General features: G+C 45.4%; 1 protein-coding gene across 1 annotated transcript in view; it reads left to right on the forward strand.

The window, feature by feature from the left end:
- Positions 1-23,054, forward strand: part of CD59 (CD59 molecule (CD59 blood group)) — a 71,517-nt gene that overhangs the window by 43,899 nt on the left and 4,564 nt on the right. The window contains exons 2-3 of the mRNA XM_073604218.1: positions 6,552-6,626; positions 21,736-21,840. Of these exons, the coding sequence (XP_073460319.1) occupies positions 6,557-6,626; positions 21,736-21,840 (175 nt within the window). The 5' untranslated portion in view covers positions 6,552-6,556. The remainder of the gene's footprint in view (positions 1-6,551; positions 6,627-21,735; positions 21,841-23,054) is intronic.

Genomic DNA, 23,054 nt, shown 5'->3' on the forward strand with positions numbered 1-23,054 from the left:
GTCCGAATGCGATCCAAATTCAGCTGTACAGTTTGGCTAAATTTGCATTGTGCAGACAGCGATGTGATGCGCACAGCAATGTGGTGTGAATTGCATGCGATGTCTGGTATCACACCAGTGTGACCCGGCCCTCACAGACCAACATGCTTAGTCACTAAGACACAAGCAGCAATATCTTATATCAATCACATTACAGTGTACCAACCACTGTCCACCCACAAAGCGGGCTACACTAACCACATAAAGGTGAACTGCCATGAGAGGCAATAACAACAAAGGGGAGGGAGATGTTTCCCACCAAATGATTTGTCACCAATCCCGTGCTCAGCAGCTGAGGTAAATCATCCTAGCAACAGAAGGCAGCTTGTCGCCTGAAACCCAAAACGGAAAGAACCGGCAAAGCAGAAAGTCATGTACTTAAAGTGGTGGTAAACCCACCAAAAAAAAAACCTGCAAGACAAAGGCATAATGAGCTAGTATGCATCGCATACTAGCTCATTATGAAATACTTGCCTTAGAATGAAGCTGTTGCAGCGGTCCCGGCACAACGCTGTGACCAGCGACATGTCCCCTTTAGTTATTTACAGGTTTGTGTGCTCCGGCGCTGTAATTTGGCCGCTGATACGGCTGTAAAGTGTCTATAAAACTAGCGGTACTTTACCGCTAACGTGGCCGCGCTAGTAATGTGAAAGGGCTCTAATGCAGCTGAGAACAGAGGGAATGTGATCACCAGTGTTAATTTTGGCAGCAAATGTCGATTTTAGTTTTAGGACTGAAATGGTATTTTAGTCTTCTGCAGTTGTTTTAGTTCTAGTCGTATTTAACCGACTAAATCTCCAGTACATTTTAGTCGACTAAAACTCATTTTAGTAGTCTAAAATTGAATGGGTGTAATTTAAATTGTAATGCATTCATTAACCTTTCTCTACAATTTCCAAACTCCTACTTAATACCAGTGAAATCTAAAACTCCGGTGGGTGTAAAAAGATGTCCGCTTGTCCCCTTCTCACTCTATCATTACTGTGCAGGAGTGTGGAGACAACAGCCACCGCCGGGTGTACCAAGATGGCCACTGCTCCGGAGCTAGGCCGAAGCCACGACCTTTCCTATGGCCAAGGCAGCGGAGCGCTCCGCGGATCGGGTGGTGTGCCAACCCGTTCAGGTCACGGATCGGTGACTATCCGTTGCACCTCTAGTCCGCACCTTCCTCCCTGTCCATCTGTTAAATGCTCCTGTGTACAAGGCGCCGCCATCTGTGACCAGGCACGTCTGCACCTCTCCTCCTCCTCCTCCTCCTCACTGACGTCAGCTCCCCACTGATCTTCTCAGCCCCGCCCGCTGCTGCCTTGAGGGAACAGCGAGGTGAGAAGCGGCCATGAGAAGAGCCGAGCTGCACATTGTGAAAGTTCACTGGTCCTAATGCGCTCCAAAGAAGCTGCTGGCAGGACTTTTTCTGACGCCCTGCCAGCGCACAGCTCCAGTGTGGGAGCCCTCAGGCTTTCACAGTGGAGTGAATGGAGCCGCTGTTTCAGGGCGCTTTGCAGGCGCTATTTTTTAACGCTATAGCGCCCGCAAAGCGCCTCAGTGTGAAAGGGGTCTAATGGAAAGCACTTCCAAAAGCACCTGAAAAGCTCTTCAAAAGCGCTCCGTGTTTACTGGTAGCCTAGAAGCGCCTCAGTGTGAAAGGGAGCTTACTCATATAATGAAAGTTACTGGATAAAAGGAGAGGTTAGCAATGGCAGCTTCCATACTTCCTTGGCATCGGTTTCCTATAAGACATGTTGAGTCTTGTCTCCTGTTTTGGAGTGTGCATGTCTGACCACGCCTAATGCATCTGTTGGCAGCTTAACTTCTATGGGCGTCTTTCCATTGTGTACCACAACAAAGAGGCCCTGTGAGAGCTGAAGCCAATGCTGGGAAGGGAACAGGAAAGCCTCAAACAATTAAAGGTCCCCCAGTACATGTGACAAGGCACCCCATCCAATCATCTCCGTCTTGGGGTTACCTTACAATATCTGACCTGCACAATCTCTGTACAATCAACTTGATTATATCTAGATCTATATCTCTACTTTGTCATAAAGCATACCCATTAAAAAAAAAAAATCAATATTTTCATCAATGTATTCTGCTACAAGTCTATGGTTAAAAATATCTCCAGTAAGTGTATGTTAAAGCGTAGCTCCACTGCTACATTTGGCACTTTTTTTGGGGGGGGGTACCCACTTCTGGGTAAGATTGCTGCAGGTATTTCCAGCTTCTCTCTGTCTCTCTCTGTCTCTCTGTCTTCTGGGACACAGGTCCCAGGAGAGGATGGGACCATTCAGTAAGTGCAGCGTAACTGGCACTGAAGCCTCAAGGCTACCGGTTTCCCTTAGTGGAAATGCCGGCGCCTGCACCAGAAGCTGATTGACGAATCGGCTGTGGGTGCGGACATCACTGAATCCCTTAACGGGTAAGTGTCCCTATGTTAAGTCAGCAGCTACAGTATTTGATGGAGAAAGTAAAACAGTGTATTAGTTAGAAGCAGGATAAGAGAAGGGTTTTCAGGGATCATCTAAAGATGGATAGATTGGGGACAGATTGGGGTAGGGAGTTCCAAAGACTGGAGAAGCTCCAATCCCAGTACGGGTCAGCAGGGGGTGCTCGCATGCATGCTCCAAACCCAGAAGCAAGCCAGCGACATACAGGTAAGTTGTCCTCCTGCCTGGAATGCTCATCCGTGGTAAAACTACTGTGGGACCCCATGGGCACTTGGTGTTTAACCCCGGTGCATGGGTCTCTGTGGGTGGAAGCCTGTCAAATTCTGAAAGGCAGACAGCTGCTGCAGCTGGATGGGGCTGGACGGTGCACCTAGAAGTTCTTGCATTTGTGGCAGTATGCACCCAGGGCTGAATGCCCAGTCCTTCATCCATAGGTGCATTCTGCCTTAAAGTGAAATGAGTGTTTGAAGGCAACTGTGAAGCATGGCGGAGGTTCCTTGGGGCTGCATTTCTTCAAATGGTGTTGATGATTTGGTCATGATCAATGGTGTCCTCAATGCTGAGAAATGCAGGCAGATGCTTCCATCCATCAGGGAGGCGTTTGATTGGCCCCAAATGTATTCTGCAGCAGGACAACAACCCCAAACATGCAGCCAATATAATTTGTTATATATTAAAGTATAGTGGGGTGTTTGTTATTTTGAAAAAAAAAAAAAAAAAAACATGTTTATACCTTCTTGCTCTGTGTAGTGGTTTTGCACAGAGTAGCCCCAATCTTCCTTTTCTCGGGTCCCTCAATGGCACTCCTGGCACCTGCCGAGTGCCCCCACAGCAAGCAGCTTGCTATGGGGCACCCGAGCTCTCTCTCTACTCGCTGACTTTGCTTTACAGCAGTTGGAGCCAATAGCGCCCGCAGTGTGTCTAAGCCAATTAGGAATGAGGCAGCAACATGCATGCACAACAAAGTGTGAATCTCAGTTTTTCCACCTCTGCCAATTTGTGGACTATTTGTTCCTGCACAAAGAAAGGTTTGTTTTATATGACCTACACTTTGCGATGATATGAATCTCAATGTCAGATATTTCCTGTACTTTCTGTTCCTGATAAAGTTAATGGTGAAATGTATTTGGTTAAAGGAAAAGTACAGTCAAAGCTCTTTTGGCTGTACTTCTGTGGATCACAGGAGTGCAGTTTGTTTTGCACTGCTGTGACCCGTTTTAATCAGACAGCGGGTTGAAGCCTGCTGTCGGCTGATGTCAGAGAGGCGGTCCAGGCTCAGGAAAGATAGCGACCATATGGTTGGGATCCACCCCCCCCCCCATTGCCTGGACCAGCACCCGGCTTAGCTGGGAGCCTGAGCTGCCCCCTCTACAACTCAGCGCTCCAGTGAGCTAAGGGGTCAGAGGTGACTGATGGTCACCAGGTGTTTGATCGCTCGGTTCTCAGTGTTAAAAACACATTTGGGAGAAAGGTTTGTGCACGTTACAAGCTAATGTGATTGTGGTTCCTCTGGCCCACCTGCACATTTTGGTTGGGGGTGTGAGCCCTAAAAATGGCCAAGGCACAGTCTAAAGTGCCACCAGGTATTCACCAGCACACCCCGCAAGGAGTGATGGGCTTTGCTGTGGGGCAGCTTCCAAGATGCAGCCGTCGGACACGCACCTGTGCAGCTGATAAAGGAATGAATCAGAACAAAGTACCAAATCGTTAAGCAACATCAGAAATGGGAACAGGTCAAAGGTCGAGTCAGGCAGCAATCAATCTTGGTCAGATACAGGGCCTAGGTTGATAACCAAAGAGACAATTTCTGGGACATGGGAACAAAGGTTAGTCAACTAGCAACATGACCTGTGGCTCAGGTACTGGATGGCAATCTGAGCACAGTTTGGAGAGGTAGATTGGGAGGCTGGACAGGAAGTGACCAATTAGCAAGCTGCACTCATCGGACACTTTATAAGATACACCTGTAAAACAAACTGCTAATCAACTATTTACATGACAGCAATTCAATGCACTTAGACATCTAGACGTGGTGAAGACGACTTGCTGAAGTTCAAACCGAGCATCAGAATGGGGAAGAAAGGGGATCTATGTGACTCTGAATGCGGCATGGTTGTTGGTGCCAGATGGGCTGGTATTTTAAAGACTGCTGATCTAATGGAATTTTCACGTGCAACCATCTCTCAGGTTTACAGAGTGTGGTCCGAAAAAAAGAGAAAATACCCAGTGAGTGGCAGTTGTGTGGAGCAGACTGGTTCTAGATGATAGGCAACAGAAACTCAACCGCTCGTTACAACCGAGGTATGCAGAATACCATCTCTGAACACCCAACACATCGAACCTTGAAGCCGATGGGCTACAGCAGCCGAATACCACACCGGGTGCCACTCCTATCAGCTGAGAACAGGAAAATGAGGCTACCATTTTCACAGGGTCACCAAAATAGGACAATAGATTGGAAAAATGTTGCCTGGTCTGAGAAGTCTCGATCTCAGCTGCGACATTCAGATGGTGGGGTAAGAATTTGGCGTAAATGTGACAGCTTGGATCCATTTTTCCTTGTATCACCGGTTCAGGCTGCTGGTGGTGGTGTAATGGTGTGGGGTATTTTTTTCTTGGCACACTTTGGGCCCCTTGGTACCAACTGAGCACTGTTTAAATGCCACGGCCTACCTGAGTATTGTTGCTGACCATGTCCATCCCTTTATGACTACAGTGTCCCCATCTTCTGATGGCTCCTTCCAGCAGGATGATGCACCATGTCACAAAGCTCCAATCCTTTCACCACTGGTTTCTTGAACATGACAATGAGGTCGCTGTACTCCGATGGCCTCAACAGTCACCAGATCTCAATCCAATAGAGCACATTTGGGATGTGGTGGAACGGGGGATTGGCATCATGGATGTGCAGCTGACAAATCTGCAGCAACTGCGTGATGCTATCGTGTCACTATGGACCAAAAGCTCTGAGGAATGTCTCCAACATCTTGTTGAATCTATGCCATGAAGAATTAAGGCAGTTCTGAAGGCAAAAGTGGGTCCAACCTGGTACTAGTAAGGTTTACGGAGAGAGACACCCCTAGCCTTGTCTGCAGTCTCTTCTGTGCACCGTGTGTGTGTGTGTGTGTGTGTGTGTGTGTGTGTGTGTGTGTGTGTGTGTGTGTGTTGCCCAGTATCTTCCAGCGACTGTCCTAGGTGGGTAGTAGTCCCTGGCTGCCTGCACCTCCCCACCAGTCCTCCGGGGGTCTCGATCCGCCTTCTCTCGAGGCCCGCATTTAGAGCTGGGGGTGGAGAGGTTGGATAAATCCAGGCTCTGGGTGGTCAAATTTTCTAATTTTTTTTTTTTTTTTTTTTCTTTGAGTGGAGCCGCCGTGTTTGGTATGCTGCTCTTCGCTCTTGCCGCTCCTGCCGCCACTGGTCCAGGCCTCCCCATGAGAAGGGGCAGCTGCTTTGTCCCCTCAACAATGACTGGGCCCTGGGCAGCTGCCCCTTTTGCACCGCATTAAAGATGGCCCTGTGTACCTATATTACCTAATAATAAAGTGGCCAGTGAGTATATAGTTAGCTATAGCTTCCGGTTCTGTGCTTCAAAGGAGGTAAGACCAAATCCTACATTTTTATAGAGCTACAAGTGACAGGGCAGCTTTCCATTTTTTTTTTTGGCAGCTACAGGTAACAGAATAGCCATGCTGCTGATCTGCGAAACCACAGGTACCAGATGCAAAGCTGATCTGTGACACAGTATGGCTCCTAGTGGTAAGGTAGGTTGGTCAGCACGCTCAGGGGAGTGGTGTGAATAATTTAAAAGACAATTGTACCAAGGGTACAATTGTTCTTTCAGATTACCATATTTGGTAAAATATACAATGCAAAGCTATAGTGATAAAATTAGGTTGCGAAATCTTGGCCTAAAAGTGTATGTTATTCAAAGCTGTACAGTGGGTCAGCGGGTATATGTTGTGGTGCAAGCCCAGACCTGGTAGTTCTGGGTGTTCCCTCACCAGCTTTGCATGTTCTAACATCTCTTGATACGTTAAATTTACGATCTGTGTCTTTCTTTTGTTATAGGAACCATGAATAGCACTTCAGCATTTCGTCTTGCTCTTCCTCTTGGCCTGCTCTTGTTGGTACTCTGTTCCACAGGTAAGTTAACTTTTACTAACAGGGCCATGGATTTTATAAGTTAACTTTTACTGTTAAGTATTCATGGACATTCAGTGTCACTACAGAACGCCCCCAAGAAACATTATTATTTCCTGCTTGTGCGATTGGCTCACTGATTTTCCCAGTAGTCTGCCCTAAAGTACAAGCCAGATTTTTGGCATCCCCTGCAACAAGAATGTAATTTTTGGTAGATATTCCCAATAGGAAATCACCGCTAAAGAGATGCAGACCCTGCAATTTTCCTCACTAGAGCCCTGCAGATGCAGCAGCTGATTGATACAGTGGGGGGGGGGGGGTGTATTTGATCCCCTGCTGATTTTGTATGTTTGCCCACTGACAAAGAAACTATCAGTCTATAATTTTAATGGTAGGTTTATTTTAACAGTAAGAGACAGAACAACAGCAGAAATATCCAGAAAAACGCATTTGAAAAAAGTTATAAATCGATTTGCATTTTAATGAGTGAAACAAGTGTTTGACCCCTTCGCAAAACATGAATTGGTATTTGGTACCCTTGTTGGCAATCACAGGAGGTCAGACGTTCCTTGTAGTTGGCCACCAGGTTTGCACACATCTCAGGGGGGATTTTGTCCCACTCCTCTTTGCAGATCTTCTTCAAGTCATTTAAGGTTTTGAGGCTGACGTTTGGTAACTCGAACCTCTGGTTCTATTCCACGTGTTTTCTATGGGATTGGGGTCTGGAGACTGGCTAAGCCACTCCAGGACCTTTTAATGTGCCTCTTTTCAAGCCACTGCTTTGTTACCTTGGCCCTGTGTTTTGGGTCATTTGTCATGCTGGAATACCCATCCACGACCCATTTTCAATGCCCTGGCTGAGGGAAGGAGGTTCTCTCCCAAGATTTGACAGCACATGTCCCCATCCTTCGTCCCTTTTGATGTGGTGAAGTTGTCTTGTCCCCTTAGCAGAAAAACATCCCCAAAGCATAATGTTTCCACCTCCATGTTGGACAGTGGGGATGGTGTTCTTGGGGTCAAAGGCAGCGTTCCTCCCTCCTCCCTTGAGTTGACGCCAAAGCGCTTGATTTTGGTCTCATCTGACCACACTACTTTCACTTAGTTCTCCTCTGAATCATTCAGATGTTCATTAGCAAACTTCAGACGGGCCTGTACATGCGCTTTCTTGAGCAGGGGGACCTTGCGAGTGTTGCAGGATTTCAGTCCTTCACGTCATAGTGTGTTACCAATTGTTTTCTTGGTGACTATGGTCCCAGCTGCCTTGAGATCATTGACAAAATTCTCCCGTGTAGTTTTGTGCTGATTCCTCGCCGTTCTCATGATCACTGAAACTTCACGAGGTGAGATCTTGCATGGAGCCCCAGACTGGGGGAGAGTGACCGTTATTTGGTGTTTCTTCCATTTGCGAAAAATCGCGCCAACTGTTGTCACCCTCTCACCAAGCTGCTTGGCGATGGTCTTGTAGCCCATTCCAGCCTTGTGTAGATCTACAATCTTGTCCTTGGACAGCTCTTTGGTCTTGGGCATGGTGGAGAGATTGGAATCTGATTGATTTGCTTCTGTGGACAGGTGTCTTTTTATACAGGTATAAAAGCTGAGATTAGGAGCACTTCCTTTAAGAGTTCTCCTAATCTCAGCTTGTTACCTGGTATAGAAGACACCTGGGAGCCAGAAATCTTGCTGATTGATGGGGGGGATCAAATACTTATTTCACTACTTTAAAATGCAGATCAATGTATAACTTTTTTGAAATGCGTTTTTCTGGATATTTTTGTTTGTTCTGTCTCACTGTTAAACCTACCATTAAAATTTATAGACTGATCATTTCTTTGTCAGTGGGCAAACGTACAAAATCCGCAGGGGATCAAATACTTTTTTTCCTTCACTGAAATTATGAAACCGCTCCCATTAGACTTGGCACAGAGAAACACACACACACAGGGATTTTGTCAGAATAACAAAAGGAAGGAATCTGCAACAAAGTTTGTTTAAAACCCTTGCAATGTACATGGATCACCCACAGGGTCCGGTTACATGATCCCCCCCCCCCCCCCCCCCCCGTGTCAGTGAGCTTCGGCTGCAGGGGAGAGGAGCGAATTACATGTGTGCTGACGCCACCCATTGGCTCCCATGTCCCAGCTTTTCTCAGCGCTCCCTCCTCTCCCCTGCAGCCGCTCACTGACATAGGGATCATGTGACCAAACCGGAGGGGACTAAAGTGTATCTCTTCCTCCTTTAGCCTACCCCCCTCCCCCCCCCCCCCCCCTTTTTTTTTTTTTTTTTTTTTTTTTTTTTTTTTTTTTAAATGTTGAATTTTCAATAAAAAAATGTTAACGGACACGTTTTTCAAAAGGGTACATCAGGAATATGAGTGTTATAGAACCTCTGGCCCAACACACACACACACACACACACACACACACACACACACACACACACCCATTGTAACAGAATTAATTTCTGGCATAGAATAACAATATACGTACAAGCATGAGTCCTGTGGATAAAGTCATTTAACACACCAAGTAAACCAACTTCTGGAGTATGGGGTACAGGTAAATGTAAAGTGTTGTCAAAAAAAGAAAATGGGTCCTTCCAATATACTGACCAGGCAGGGCAAGACCAAAACATGTGTAAGTACTCGGCTTCCGTATGCCTACGTCTGGAACAGGAGGATGCAGAGTCAGAGCCCATGCGGGCCAATCTGGCAGGAGTATAATGCAGCTGGTGTATACATTTGAACTGTGTATAGCGATCATTAGAGCGTTTAAGGTCCTGGAAGCAGATTTCAGAGGCCTCCTCCCACCCCTCCTCGGACAGCCCAGGAATCGGAGCCTCCCATTTCCGTTGGGCCAGCTGGAAGGGATTGACCCCAGCTGACGGAAAACGTGAATAAACTGTCGTAACGAGTTTCTCAATCTCTGGATAGGACAAAAGCACCTCCAGCACTGGCCATCATTTAAAAATCCACCGCCATCTTAGCAGCACTGCCCATCATTTTATAAATCCGCCCCCATCACGTACAAATCTGCCCCTCACCGCCATGAACACGCCTCGGCAGCGCGGGGCACAATCTGACGGAAAAAATTGTCTTCCGCAGGCGCTGTCTCGCCGTCACAACAGCTGATCGTAAAATCAGCTGTTGTGTGCTGCGAATGCGCCGTTCATCCCGGTTTATCTCGATATCCAAAAGAACACCGGAAAACTGTGCCCGGATGGCATGACACAACAAAAGATATTTAAAAAAGAATTTATTAGTCACTCCACACTTGGCCTTCAGCTCATCAAAGGAAGCAAAAAATGTTATGAACAAAAAATGTGTGAAGTTCTGCTTTAATGTAAATGTTATGTGTGTGAGTTAAAGGGGATGTACAACCACTTTTTTTTTTTTTTTTTTTTTTTTTTTTCTTACGGGTAAGCCTATATTGAGGCTTAACTGTAGGTGCTGGAAATGTCTCCTAAACCTCCACGGTTTAGGAAATATTCACAATAAAGCCGTGCACCGTAGAGTACGGCGCATGTTCACTTTAGAAAGGGCAGATCGTGTGGCGGGCGGCTCATGCGCGGGAGTGACGTCACGCGACTCCGGCCAGTCACAGAGCCGGAGTTTGCGACCCCAGAACGAAGAGGGGTGAAGACACCTTTTTAACGCTCCCTGCTCGTGGGGACAGCGGTGACATTGCAGGCTTCGGTTTCAGGTAAGTGACACATAATGGGCTAGTATGCGATGCATACTAGCCCATTATTCTTTACCTTCGCAGGGAAATAAAGAGTAAGTAAAAAATCGGGGTTTACGTCCTCTTTAATGTGTTACATGGGCAGAATCTGTTCCCTTTACAGTGCTACACAAGTTTTGTTTCTGCTGTTGCATTTCGAACGCAAAGCCTATGAGATGACTCATACTTTGAAAACAATGCACTCCCTGTATATCTGATATCTCAAAGGCTATTAAAAAGTCAGACAGAATGATTGCTTGCTGTATCGGCTTTCAATATTCCAGTTTAATATAATACCAGAAATACAGAAGAGGTGAGCATGTAAACATTATGTAAGTTGCGTCATAGAAATATAGAAGAATGATGGCAAAAAAAAAAGTTCTTAACCAAGGCTTTTGCTTTTTTATTTTTTATTTATTTATTTTTTTTTAATATATTTTTGGCTGAGAACCATCCTAAGTTTATCCTAATCGTGTATACATTCACTAAGGCCTCATGCACACTTGAGCGTATAAACATCTGTTTTTCAGGCATTTGAAGGTTGTTTTATTTTTCTGCCCCTAAACACCCCTCTGTTAGTCTATGCGTCCATGCAAACACAGGCGTTTTAGAGGAGCTCCGAGGCAAGGACATTTAAAGTGTAGCTCAACTCGCAACAGTAAAATCCGTCTGTATATGCAGCGAAGCATGCTTGTTCTACTCACTGTGGAAGAGATTAATCCTCTGCATTGTGTAAAAAGGCTGTTTGATCCTGTGTTCTTTGGTTCTCCCCTTCTTCCACTGTCCCCAACCCATCTCCTGATAGTACAGAGCCTTAGAGGCACTCTGCACATGCTCAGTCTGGCGTGTATTGCTAAAGAGTGTGTGTGTGTGTGTGTGTGTGTGTGTGTGTGTGTGGGGGGGGGGGGGGGGGGGGTTTTGTGGGTGCATGTGATCGGCACTGTCCAGACAGAGGGTGTGGGGTCCTGCAGCCTCATAGGACAGTCAGAGGGGAATGGAAACTCCTCCCTACAAGCTTTAACCAGACGCCGATAGAAGTCACAAGACTATATACTACTGATGAGAAAAGGTATTTGGCAGTTTATATTTACTAAAATAAAAGCATTTCCATGTTCTGTGTACTGTGGGAGACCAGATATAGTGAAATGCAGGGCCCTGGGTTTAATAAAACTTTAAGAACAGAAAACTGAATGCATCAAAATCGCATCCATTCAGGAGAGAAGCATTTGGGCAGAAAAATGCCCGGCGTACCTAAACGCATGCAAACGCGCATTAACTTTAGGTGCATTTAGCGCTTGAGGGTTAGTTTTAATTTCAATGCCTTTACAAGCATCAAGCGTTTTCTTAAACTGAGTGTTCTCCGAACTTTCTTCAAATAAAGTTTTTAGCAGCTGTCTTTGTTCCCATTGGTGAGATTCGCCATCCCTGTTTGTCCTGATGACCTTTGTCACCAGAAGAGAAAGTGTAGGGAGATCCACAATTTTACAGCTTTTAGTGGAACAGAAGGTGAGGTTCTCCAACGGGGACACCTGTTCTGGTGGGATTTGTGATCACTTTTTATAAGGATTTCCTCTTTCTTTCTGCTGCGTCTCCAACACAGGAAGTGGAGGGAAGCCTCCCCATTGGGAAGCGCAGACAAAAAGGCCCCAAAACAGGCAGTCCCCAGGTTACAAACCAGATCAGTTTGTTCTTAAAGTGTTACTAAACCCAGGACCCTGCATTCACTATATCTGATCTCCCACAGTACACGGAACATGGAAATGCAATTATTTTAATAAATATAAACTGCTAAATACTTTTTTTTTTTTTTTTTTTTTTTTTTTTTTTTTCTCATCAGCATTATATATCAGTCTTGTGACTTCTATCAGTGTTAGGTTAAAGCTTGTAGGGTGAGGTTTTTATTCTCCACCTGATTTTGTCCTATGAGGCTGCAGGACCCCTGACCCTCTGTCTGGACAGTGCTGATCACATGCACCCTCCCAATAAAAAGCTCTTACAATACACACCAAACTGAGCATGTGCAGAGTGCCCCCCAAGACTTTGTCTTAGCAGATGGATTGGGGACTGTGGAAGAAGGGAATAATCGGAGAAGACAGGATCAATCAGCCTTTTTACACCATGCAGAGGATTAACCCCTTAGGTTTCACAGTGAGTATAACGAGCATGTTTTTTACGGTATATACAGATTTTACTTTTGTGGGAATGTCGGTTTAGCAACACTTATTTGAATTTGTATGCAAGTTGGAACCCGGTACATTTCTTAAGTGTTAAGGCTCATACACACTAAGAAAATCTGGCAAACCTTTTCATCCAAAGAATTTTTTTTTTTTTATTTTTTTTAATAGTGTGTAACACAACTTTCTACAGCCGCTTCCGACTTTTCGTACGAAAATTCCCAAAGGGACAAATTTTTCTCATACAGGAATAGAACAAACTATTTTTCGTTTTTTTTAATGTGTACCGTTTTCGTACAAGAAAAATCAGAAAAGACTGCGCATGATCAGAATTAACAGGGATAAAAAAAAAAGTTAAAGAATTGAGCCGGAAACTCTGTAGTCCATATAGCAATTTTTTTTTTTTTTTCTTTTCAAATATAAATTTTATTGTTTTCAAAGAACAAAAAATACAAAGAATAAGAGTCAAGAAAACAAAGCAAAACAAAAATAAATAAAAGGGTGAAAATGGCAGATAGTACAGTACAGTGCCAGCCTTAACAACTGGTGTTCACAGGTAGTGACATGCGATAATGATAACCATCATATCAGTACCAGCCATAATCGCAATGATACAATCATCTTCTATGTTTTCCATCTATAAAATAAAATGGCGTACTGGACAGTAAGTCTCACCATGTCTTCGTAGTTGTGAATCTCATTCTACTGCCCATTCCCTGAGTAAAAAATACCTAAAACCGTAGAGAAGAGGTATGTTGAGGGAGAGGTAAGGCGAGCTGAAGCATGGTGATTAAGAGAAAGGGGAAAAAAAAAGGAAAGGGGGAAGGGGAAAGAAAGTCAGAGAAAATATGAGGGGAAGGGATAGGAAGAGAGGGGGGGGGGGGGGGGGGGAGCCCGGCGACAGGACACATCATCTTCAGATCTGTGGGGTTTTATTATTCATGTGGCAAGCAGCGCTGTCCCTTCATCAGAGAATATAAACATCATCCAGAGCCTCCATGCCTTGGAATGTTGTTCTTGCTTGTTATGTGCCGTCAGGACTAAGTCCTCCAACCTCCTGATCTCCTCCACTCTGCGTAGCCATAACCCAACAGTCGGTGGTGAGCATTTCTTCCACATAAGCGGTATGCAATATTTGGCTACATTCAGTAAGTGTCTTATTATGGATTTTTTTGTAGCTCCGTGCAGGTATTGTGGTGGCATGGAGCAGGATAAAAGCTGGGTCATCGCTTATCACATGGTCTGTAAATTTTTGGGCGATCGTCCGGACTGTTGTCCAGAAATGTTGGAGCAGAGGGCAAGACCAGAAAATGTGGAGGAGTGTCCCAATGTCTATCTGACATCTCCAACATCTATCTGTAGTGTTAGGGAAGTACTTATGTAGCCTTTGAGGCGTGTAGTACCATCTGGTCAGGATCTTATAATTGAGTTCTTGTATCTTTGTACAGATAGATGTTTTTAGGGAGAATCTGATAATCGTTTGGATTTGTGTGTTAGTAAACTTGCATTGTAAATCTGTTTCCCATTGCTGTATAAATGTCAGGTCAGGTTGGTCAATAGGAGAGTTGAGTAATTCATATGTTTTAGATAGTACCCGTGGCAATGTTCCCTCGTCTGCACAGTAATCTTCGTAAGTCGTCAAGTCGCGGTTAAACTGTGCTGGGTTAGGGATCGAGTGTAGGAAGTGGTGTATTCTAATTGCTTTCCAGAATGGTAGTTGGAATTGTCCCTCAACATCGATCAAGTTTGAGATGGAGGGCCATTGGTTTTCAACCAAGAAATGTGATGCCCGGTCCCTGCCGGACAATGTAAGTGTCTTGTATTCCGATTGTTCTAAACCAGGGGGAAAAGCAGGGTTTCCCAATATCGGGTAAAGAGGAGAGTCTCTAGAGGAGATGGAGGTAGTGGACAGGGTAGATGCGCCTATTCTGAGGGTCGTGCCTATTACCGGGTGTGACTTCAATGCTGGCGGAAGTTGGTCAAAGCACCACACCGCTCCCTTCAAGGGGACTGCGGATTGAGCCTGTTCTAGTTGTATCCAGAGCTTGTTTTGGCCGTGTCTGTTCCAGTCTATTGTTCTACCTAGGTGAACTGCCCAGTAGTAGTTCTGTAGGTCTGGGAGAGCCAGCCCTCCAAATTGCTTGGGTAGTGTCAAGTAACGCCTGCGCAGCCTAGGTTTCGAATTCGCCCAGACAAATTTAATGAAAAGGGAGTGCACTTGTTTAAGATATTGGGGTGGAATCTTGATTGGTAGCGCCTGAAATAAATATAAAAATTTCGGTAGTATAGACATTTTTAGCAGGTTGCACCTTCCGAACCAGGGGTGCAGACCCTTATTCCACTCCTCCAGAAGTAAGCGGGTCTTAGTTAGCAATGGTGGAAAGTTAAGTCCGAAGGTGTGCTTTAGGTCATTAGGGATCTGGGTTCCAAGATATTTGAGGGAAGCATCGGACCATTTAAATCTAAACTGTGATTTTTAGGGAGCTTAATCTAGGCGGTGTGATATTAATCCCCATCGCCTCCGACTTATCAAAATTGATTTTTAGGTTGGCTAAGCTTCCATATCTATCAAATTCCCTGAGTAAATTTGGTAAGGATACTACTGGGTTGGTTAGTGAAAACATCAGATCGTCAGCATAGGCTGAGATCTTGTATTGGATGTCCCCTACTGTCACGCCGGATATATCCGGTTTAGATCGTATAGTGCATAAAAAGGGTTCTAGGGCCAAGGCAAACAGGAGTGGGGAGAGCGGGCAGCCCTGTCTGGTACCATTCGATATAGGGAATGTGTCTGATAGTATTCCGTTGGCTTTGACCTGGGCGGTGGGGTTGGAGTATAAGCTGAGGATCCATTGTAGCATCTTGTGCCCTAGGCCGATCTTTTTGAGAACTGAGGACATAAAAGCCCAACTAACCCGATCAAACGCCTTTTCCGCGTCTGTACTAAGGAAGACGCATGGGGTTTTAGTAGTCGAGACTATGTGAATGAGATTGAGCACCTTAGTAGTGTTGTCCCTCGCCTCTCGGCCAGGGACAAACCCCACTTGATCCGCATGTATTAATTCCGGTATGTGTTGGGTTAGTCTATTAGCCAGAATCTTTGTAAAGAGCTTGAGATCTACATTCAACAGGGATATAGGTCTATAGCTTCCACAGGCCGTCGCATCTTTACCTTCTTTCGGTATAAGGGGGATATGTGCCCTCAGAGTGTCTCTGGGTAAAGGGGTCCCTTCTCCTAGGCAGTTAAACATCCGAACCATGTGAGGGGCCAGAAGCGGCAGGAGGGTTTGGTAGTATTGTAGGGTAAACCCATCAGGGCCCGGAGCTTTGCCGGGTTGCATCCCACCTACCGCTCGCTGTAGCTCCTCTACGGTAATGGGGTCCTCCAATTCTATACTTGCTGCCGTCGAAATTTGGGGTATTTGAGCTGTTGATATGTAATCATCTATTGTCGCGTTGTTTGGGGGTCGTACTGGAAGGTTGTATAGGGATGAGTGGTAGTCTCTAAATTCCTTCGCTATCTGGGTTGGTGTGGTCTTTTTCTGTCCCGATGAGGCTATGATATGGGGCATGTATGTGGATAATTTATGACTTCTAACTGCTTTGGCGAGTAGTTTCCCACACTTATTCCCTGATTCGTAGGAGAATTTTCTACAAATTTGTAGTGCTGCTTTGGCTCTATAGTGTAATAGGTCTACTGCTTGCTTTCTGAGAGAAAGCAGTTCTGCTTCTAATGAGGCAACTGGGGTTTGTTTATGCTTTGATTCAATTGCATGGATTTTATGGAGAAGTAGGAGTAGTTGCTGCTCCCTTTCTCTTTTGATGCGAGCGCCATGTTTAATTAATACTCCTCTTATCACAGTCTTGTGGGCCTCCCATAGAATACCAGGGTCACAGTCTTCAATGTCATTAGTTTGAAAGTAATGTTTCAACTCATTTGTGACGTCTGTCATGACCTCTGGTGTCTGGAGTAGACTTTCGTTTAGTCTCCAAAACTTGGATCTAGTGTTCAGAGTGGATGTCAAGCTATAACGCAGAGTAATAGGCGCGTGATCCGACCATGTAATATTGCCTATCTCCACAGTACTGACAGCTTCTAGTTGATTGTGTGGGACAAAGAAGTAATCTATTCTCGAATACACTTTATGCGGGGACGAGTAAAAAGTGTAGTCTCTCTCGCCTGAGTGGTGTAGTCTCCAAATGTCTAACAGTTGGGTATCGTGCAGATCCTGGATTATGCGTTTGTGTGTGCTTGTACGTACGGATGAGGTGCCCGAGGAAGTGTCTACTGTAGGGACTAGGGGTATGTTAAGGTCACCCCCCATGATCAGTTGACCCTCCCTGAATTCTGCTAGTAGCTTCAGTATACGGTGTAAGAAGGTATCTTGACGGTCATTAGGGGCGTAGATAGTAGCCAATGTGACCTTCTTGTCCCCTATCCAGCCCTTAATAAATACATAGCGGCCTTCAGTGTCCACCAAAGTGTCACTACATGTCCAGGGTACTACCCCCGATAGGAGTATGGATGCTCCTTTGGATTTGGCGGCTACATTAGTGGCGTGGTAGTAATGTGGGAAATACCGGTTTTTAAGGCATGGTGGATTACCGGTCTTAAAGTGCGTTTCCTGGAGGAACGCTATGTCAGCATGTGCTCTTTTAAGGTCATGTAGTAGCATGCGTCTTTTTTCTGGTATGTTTAAGCCCTTCGTGTTTAGTGAAAGGATGATAATGGTGTCCATTGTCGCCCGGGCTTAGGGGTGTTAGTGGAGAGAGTGGGCTGAAGGGAGAGATTGGGGAAAAATTTAAGGGGAGAGGAGTAAGTAGATGTCAGTAAAGGCTAGATAGAAGAGAAGATGTGAAAGAGAAAGAAAGGGAAAGAAAAAGAAAGAAGACAGAAGAGGTGAGTATGTGGCCGTCCAATAAGACGGATAACTGACAGTTAAATCTAACTGTCGTGTACCTAAATGCAAATAAACTTATTTGCTAAGAAGCATGCCCCTGTGTATGCCAGGGAGATGCTCCGTCCTAATTGGGAAGAGGTAAGAGCTGACCGAGAGGGAGTCTCCCGATCCACTCCACGTCGCCCAGCTTGATAACATATGTTAGCAATGAACGTTGTAACAACTTAAATGCTTATAAGGAAAGGAAATAAAAAAAAAAAAAACCCCAAAAAAGGGGAAGAAGGAAATACTCCAAGGGATCAATTTAGACCCAGATATTTACCTATCCCCTGTCCATTTGTATTATGATAAACCCGAGGTTTAGGAATAGGAAACAAAGCCTTGTTCCCCCTCCCTCCACATCTGGATGTTCCATTCCAGCTCATCCCATCCCCCGCAAACCCCCTGGGGTCACCCGGGCGTATTGGTGGTGTTATGTGTATGGTTCGTTCCAACAACTACTGCCCAGATCTTAACTTTCAAAAGTGGGTGTTCTCTATAGAATACCTCCACAGCAGCATAGGTATATCACAATAAAAATTCACATCATAGTCAGCCCCACATATTTGCAGATCACAGTATTAGATAAGTATAGTTATCAGCTAACCTCGAAGTACCTTTAACCCCATCCACTGGTTTAAGTATATGTTCCTTGCGTCCTCAGCATGGCAGGAGAAGCTAAATCATCTGGTGTCCCCAGTCCATATTCCAAAGTCCTCTGGGTGACTACCAAAGTGTCCCGTTAGCCCTTCTGCACGGGAAAAGTGTGTACAAGTCCCGTGACAGGGGGCGTTGGCTGGGATTAATTAGGGTGGGGTGAGGGGTGAGAAAACAATCAAAGGAGGTGAGCAGGTCTTCCCATAGTGTTTACAGTGAGCAGGGGGAGATGGCCTCCCCCCTCTCTGCCCGCAGCCCCTCCCTCCCTTACTTCAACAGCATGTGGCTCTGTGCAATCAGAAACGCAGAAAACATACGGACATATTTCTGTCTGTGTAAGGCATTCATATGGCGCTCCCCCTCCACCTAATCTCCTTGTAAGCTGCCAGTGTTTCCTCGTGGCTGGTGATTTCAAACACTATAGCCAGGGGGAGGTGAGGGCAGTCAACCCAGCAGGACCTCTAAACCATGAGGGGGGCTCCCAGGAGGTAGCGATGGTTTGCTATCATGGTAAAGAGAGGAAATCAGGGGATGGGAGAAGTTCACACAACGTACCAGAACCCGCACGGGGAGAGTGAAATATCAGGGGGAAAACCGGTCTTCGCTATCTCACCGCAATACTGATATCGCTCAGTCCTCTCTTGGTGCTTCTGCAGGGTTGAGACGAGATCTGCGCTGGCTCCTCTGTGGTCTGGGTGATCTGGCTCTTCGTATGCCCGACATTCCTGGACGTGGATTAAAGCGCTGTAACAGCTGCAGCCAGTCAGGCACCTCGATGGGTTCTATGTCCATGAAGGAGAATAGGGCAGGAAGGTCTGCGGGGGTCCGGAGAGTAAAGGAGTGTTGGGCTTTCTTGAATGTTACGGAGATTGGGAAGCCCCACCGGTATGTGAGACCACTGTGCCTGGCAGCCTCCAGGACTGGCTTCAACAGGGCCCTCCTCTGCAGTGTCGCTCTGGATAAGTCCGGCATGATGCGAACAGCAGCTCCGTCGAATTCCAGATCTCCCTTCTCCCAAGCTGTACGGAGTATTAGCTCCTTGTGGGTATACTGGTGGATTCGGCAAATGACATCCCTTAGTCTGTCCGGGTCAGCTGAGCGCAGGCCGAGAGCTCTGTGAATTCGATCGAAGGACAGGTTGAGGGGGAACGAGGTTACCGTGAGATCTCTGAAAATTGCGAGGGCAGATGCTGCCACGTCTTCCGAGCCAGTGGCCTCTGGCAAACCCCTCAAGCGCAAATTATTGCGCCTGCTGCGGTCCTCGATTTCTTCCATATGGAGCTGTTGTGTAAGAATAGCCTCAGCCTGGGATGTCTGTGCCGCTTCCACCGCGGATATCCGCCGTTCCATTGCCGCCACTGAGGTTTCTCCAGTCCCCATTCGCTCCGATAATGAGTGCACTTCTTGTCTCACTACAGCTATCTCTTTACGGTGATTTTCTTCCATTCTGCTGACTATAGTTTCTATGTCCGAGCGGGTTGGGAGAGCCTGCAGCAGCGCTCTTGATTCAGCGTCAGCTTGTAAAATCAATGGTGTGGGAGATGGCTGTGATGGTGCTTGGGTTACCATACGGAACATCTCCGGTATAGTGCAGTCCACATCTGGATTATCTGCCCTCGATAGGGAGGTAGAGGGGGCCTGCGGCTGTTCAGCAGGAGGACCAGGCCTCGTGGTGTCCGCCATCTTGGTGATCGGGGAGGCCCCCTGACTGCTCAAGAGGTACCGCTGGATGTCTGTATTCCTGTGCGGTTTGGGAGATTCCCCTTTCTTCTGCTTTCCTCTCCGCTTCCCAGCGGAGTACATTCCAGGTGAACCGAGAAGGTTATTGCTGAATAAAAGCTGTTTAAGGACGGGTCGGACCGGGAGCTCCTCAAGCACACGTCTTCACTCAGCCATGTCCAGACCACGCCCCCCATATAGCAATTTTAACCTCTTGACATCCGGAGGCCGCCTCGTCTTATTGACCCCATATCTCACTGTAAAAAGGACCGATCGTGCCATATTCCTATTACAAGGGATGTTTACATTTCCTTGTAATAGGAATAAAAGTGATCAAAAGAAATTTTTTAAGTAAAATTAACAATAAAAAAAAAATTTAAAGCGCCCCTGTCCCCGTGTGCTCGCACGCAGAAGCGAACGCATACGTAAGTCCCGCCCACATATGAAAACGGTGTTCAAACCACACATGTGACGTATCGCCGCGAACATTAGAGTGAGAGCAATAATTTTGGCCCTAGACCTCCTCTGTAACTCATGTAACCAGTAAAAAATTTTAAAGCGTCGCCTATGGGGATTTTTAAGTACCAAAGTTTGGTGCCATTCCACGAGTGTGTGCAATTTTGAAGCGTGACATGTTGGGTACCTATTTACTCAGCGTAACTTCATCTTTCACACAATGCAAAAAAAAAATTGGCTAACTTTGCTGTGGTGGTTTTTTTTTTTTTTTTTTTTTTTTTAAACGCGTTTGAAAAATTGCTGCGCAAATACCGTGCAAGATAAAAAGTTGCAATGACCGCCATTGTATTCTCTAGGGTCTCTGCTAAAAAAAATATATAATGTTTGGGGGTTCTATGTAATTTTATAGCAAAGAAATGATGATTTTTGACATGTAGGAGCAAAGTGTCAGAAATGGCCTGGATGCGAAGTGATTAATGGTTGGCTACATGAAGCGACAAGCAAAACTCTGACGCCTTAGTCGTAGGCTGTTGCCGAAACGCGTCAGTAGTTTTGCTTGTCACTTCATCTAACCAACCATTAAAATCGCTATATGGACTACAGAGTTGCCGGCTCTGTCCTTTTTTTACTTGTTTGTGCTGTGGTGTGTAAGGACACACTGAGCCTGAGCACCTGAAAAGAGGATCTTGCAAATTGAACTGGGAGTTCCCCATTGTGTGCGCTGTCTCTCTTCAAACTTACCCGATGAACTAAAAAAACGCCTTTTGTCATACGAGAATTTTTGTACAAATTTTTTTGGTTCATCGGTTCCAATTTGCTGCGAAACAGCAAGGAAAATCAGACAATAGTTTGGCCGAAAATTTTTTTTTTTTTTTTATGGCATAGGGAAGGGTTAACACCAGGGTGGATTTGATTTAAATGAGTTCCACCCAGAAATGGAACTTCCACTGTCCGGATTCCTCCCCCCTCCGGTGTCACAATTGGCACCTTTTTTTTGGGGGGGGGTGGGAGCAGATATCTGTCTAATGCAAGTATCTGTTTCCACTTCCGGCAAAAGATTGCCGCAGTATCTATAATAACGCTTACAGGAGTAAATTTCTTTTCACTTCCTGTTTCTTCCTCGGTTTGTACGAGTCGGATGTTTGGAACTTTGGTTGCCTGTAGAGGTTTTTGATGAACATTCCCTACTTCTTGCAGGGGAAAAAAAAAAAAATTAAAAATTGCTGTATATACAATATTTTTTTTTTTTTTTTTTTCCTCCCCAGTATATCGTTGTATTACAGCAGTAGCACTATAGGAAACCCAGGAAAAGGACCAGCATAAATGTGTTAATGTTTTATGTGGTGGAGTTTTTCAGTAACCGTGAAAGATGATAATTTGTTGCCCATGGGCCATGAAATGACATGTGAATAACTTTTTTTGATTTTTTTTTTTTTTTTTTTTTGTACAGGACTTGCTCTCCAGTGTTACAAGTGCAGCGCAACCGCCGGAGAGTGTACAGCCACAGAAACATGTACTGGTGACAAGAACGCTTGTATAAAGGTTACCGCACAAGGTAGATACCATTTATTTTTGACTTGCACAGCATCAACAAATTTGTACCATGCCTATTAAAGCGACCCTAAACCCTCCTATGCTTTACAATCAAGGAAGCTGCCTCTGTTTCATCTGCAGTTGCCATGGTGTCGCACATGTGATCATTTGACACCAGCCATTCAGTGGCTTGACAGTTCCATTGAGAACACAAGCAACCATGACCGATATCATTTGTGGCTTGCCTTGAATGTAACAGTTTTTGATAAATCGATCGGTTTAGTTGTGCTTTTAAGTTCCAACGTGTTTGCATGCAAATCCCTCATAGAGAAACGGTACAATTTTTCCAAAAAAAGTGTACCTTTTTTATCATAAGATGGCAGCTCTTGAGCTCAGTCCAGTGGCTTTGCATCTCTGTCGAGGAAGTAAATGCCTAGACGTTCTCAGAATGAAGATGTCGCCATGCTTCAAATCAATGCAGTTGAAGCCAATGAGGCTTATTTACTTAAGATTTGAGAATTTTTCACTTACTAAATTGTGTGACCATTTACCTTCATTATTCAGTCCTGTGCATAAATAAACAGGGATTTGCATTTCACGCGATTGGATAATTTAAAGTGAATCTTCACTCTGTTTGGTTTGTGTGAAGATTCTCAAATCCCTTAGTAAATTAACCTCAACTGTCTAGGAGGTGTGTGTGTGTGTGTGTGTGTATAATTTTAATAATAATATGCTTAATATGCCTGATCCACTCTAAAGTTCACACCCTAAAAAAAAAAAGGGCACTTGTCATGAGTTTTCTTCACTCCTAATTCACCTTACCCCAGAACGCAATGATGTGAGATACATTATATTAGCAAAAGTATTGGGTCGCCTGCCTTTTTTTTTTACATGAACTTTAATGTCATCCCAGTCTTAGTCCGGAAGGTTCAATATTGAGTTGGCCCACCCTTTGCAGCTATAACAGCTTCAACTGTTCTGGGAAGGCTGTCCACAAGGTTTAGGAGTGTCTATGGGAATGTTTGACCATTCTTCCAGAAGCGCATTTGTGAGGTCAGGTACTGATGTTGGCCTGGCTTGCAGTCTCTGCTCTAATTCATGCCAAAGGTGTTCTATCGGGTTGAGGTCAGGACTCTGTGCAGGCCAGTCAAAATTCCTCCACCCCAAAGTCGCTCATCCATCAATTGGCCAAGGGAGCTTTAGGAGCGGTGTATACACCGCTCCTAAAGCGCCCCA

The sequence above is a fragment of the Aquarana catesbeiana genome, linkage group LG11 (assembly GCF_042186555.1).
Source record: "Aquarana catesbeiana isolate 2022-GZ linkage group LG11, ASM4218655v1, whole genome shotgun sequence".
NCBI lineage: Eukaryota > Metazoa > Chordata > Amphibia > Anura > Ranidae > Aquarana > Aquarana catesbeiana.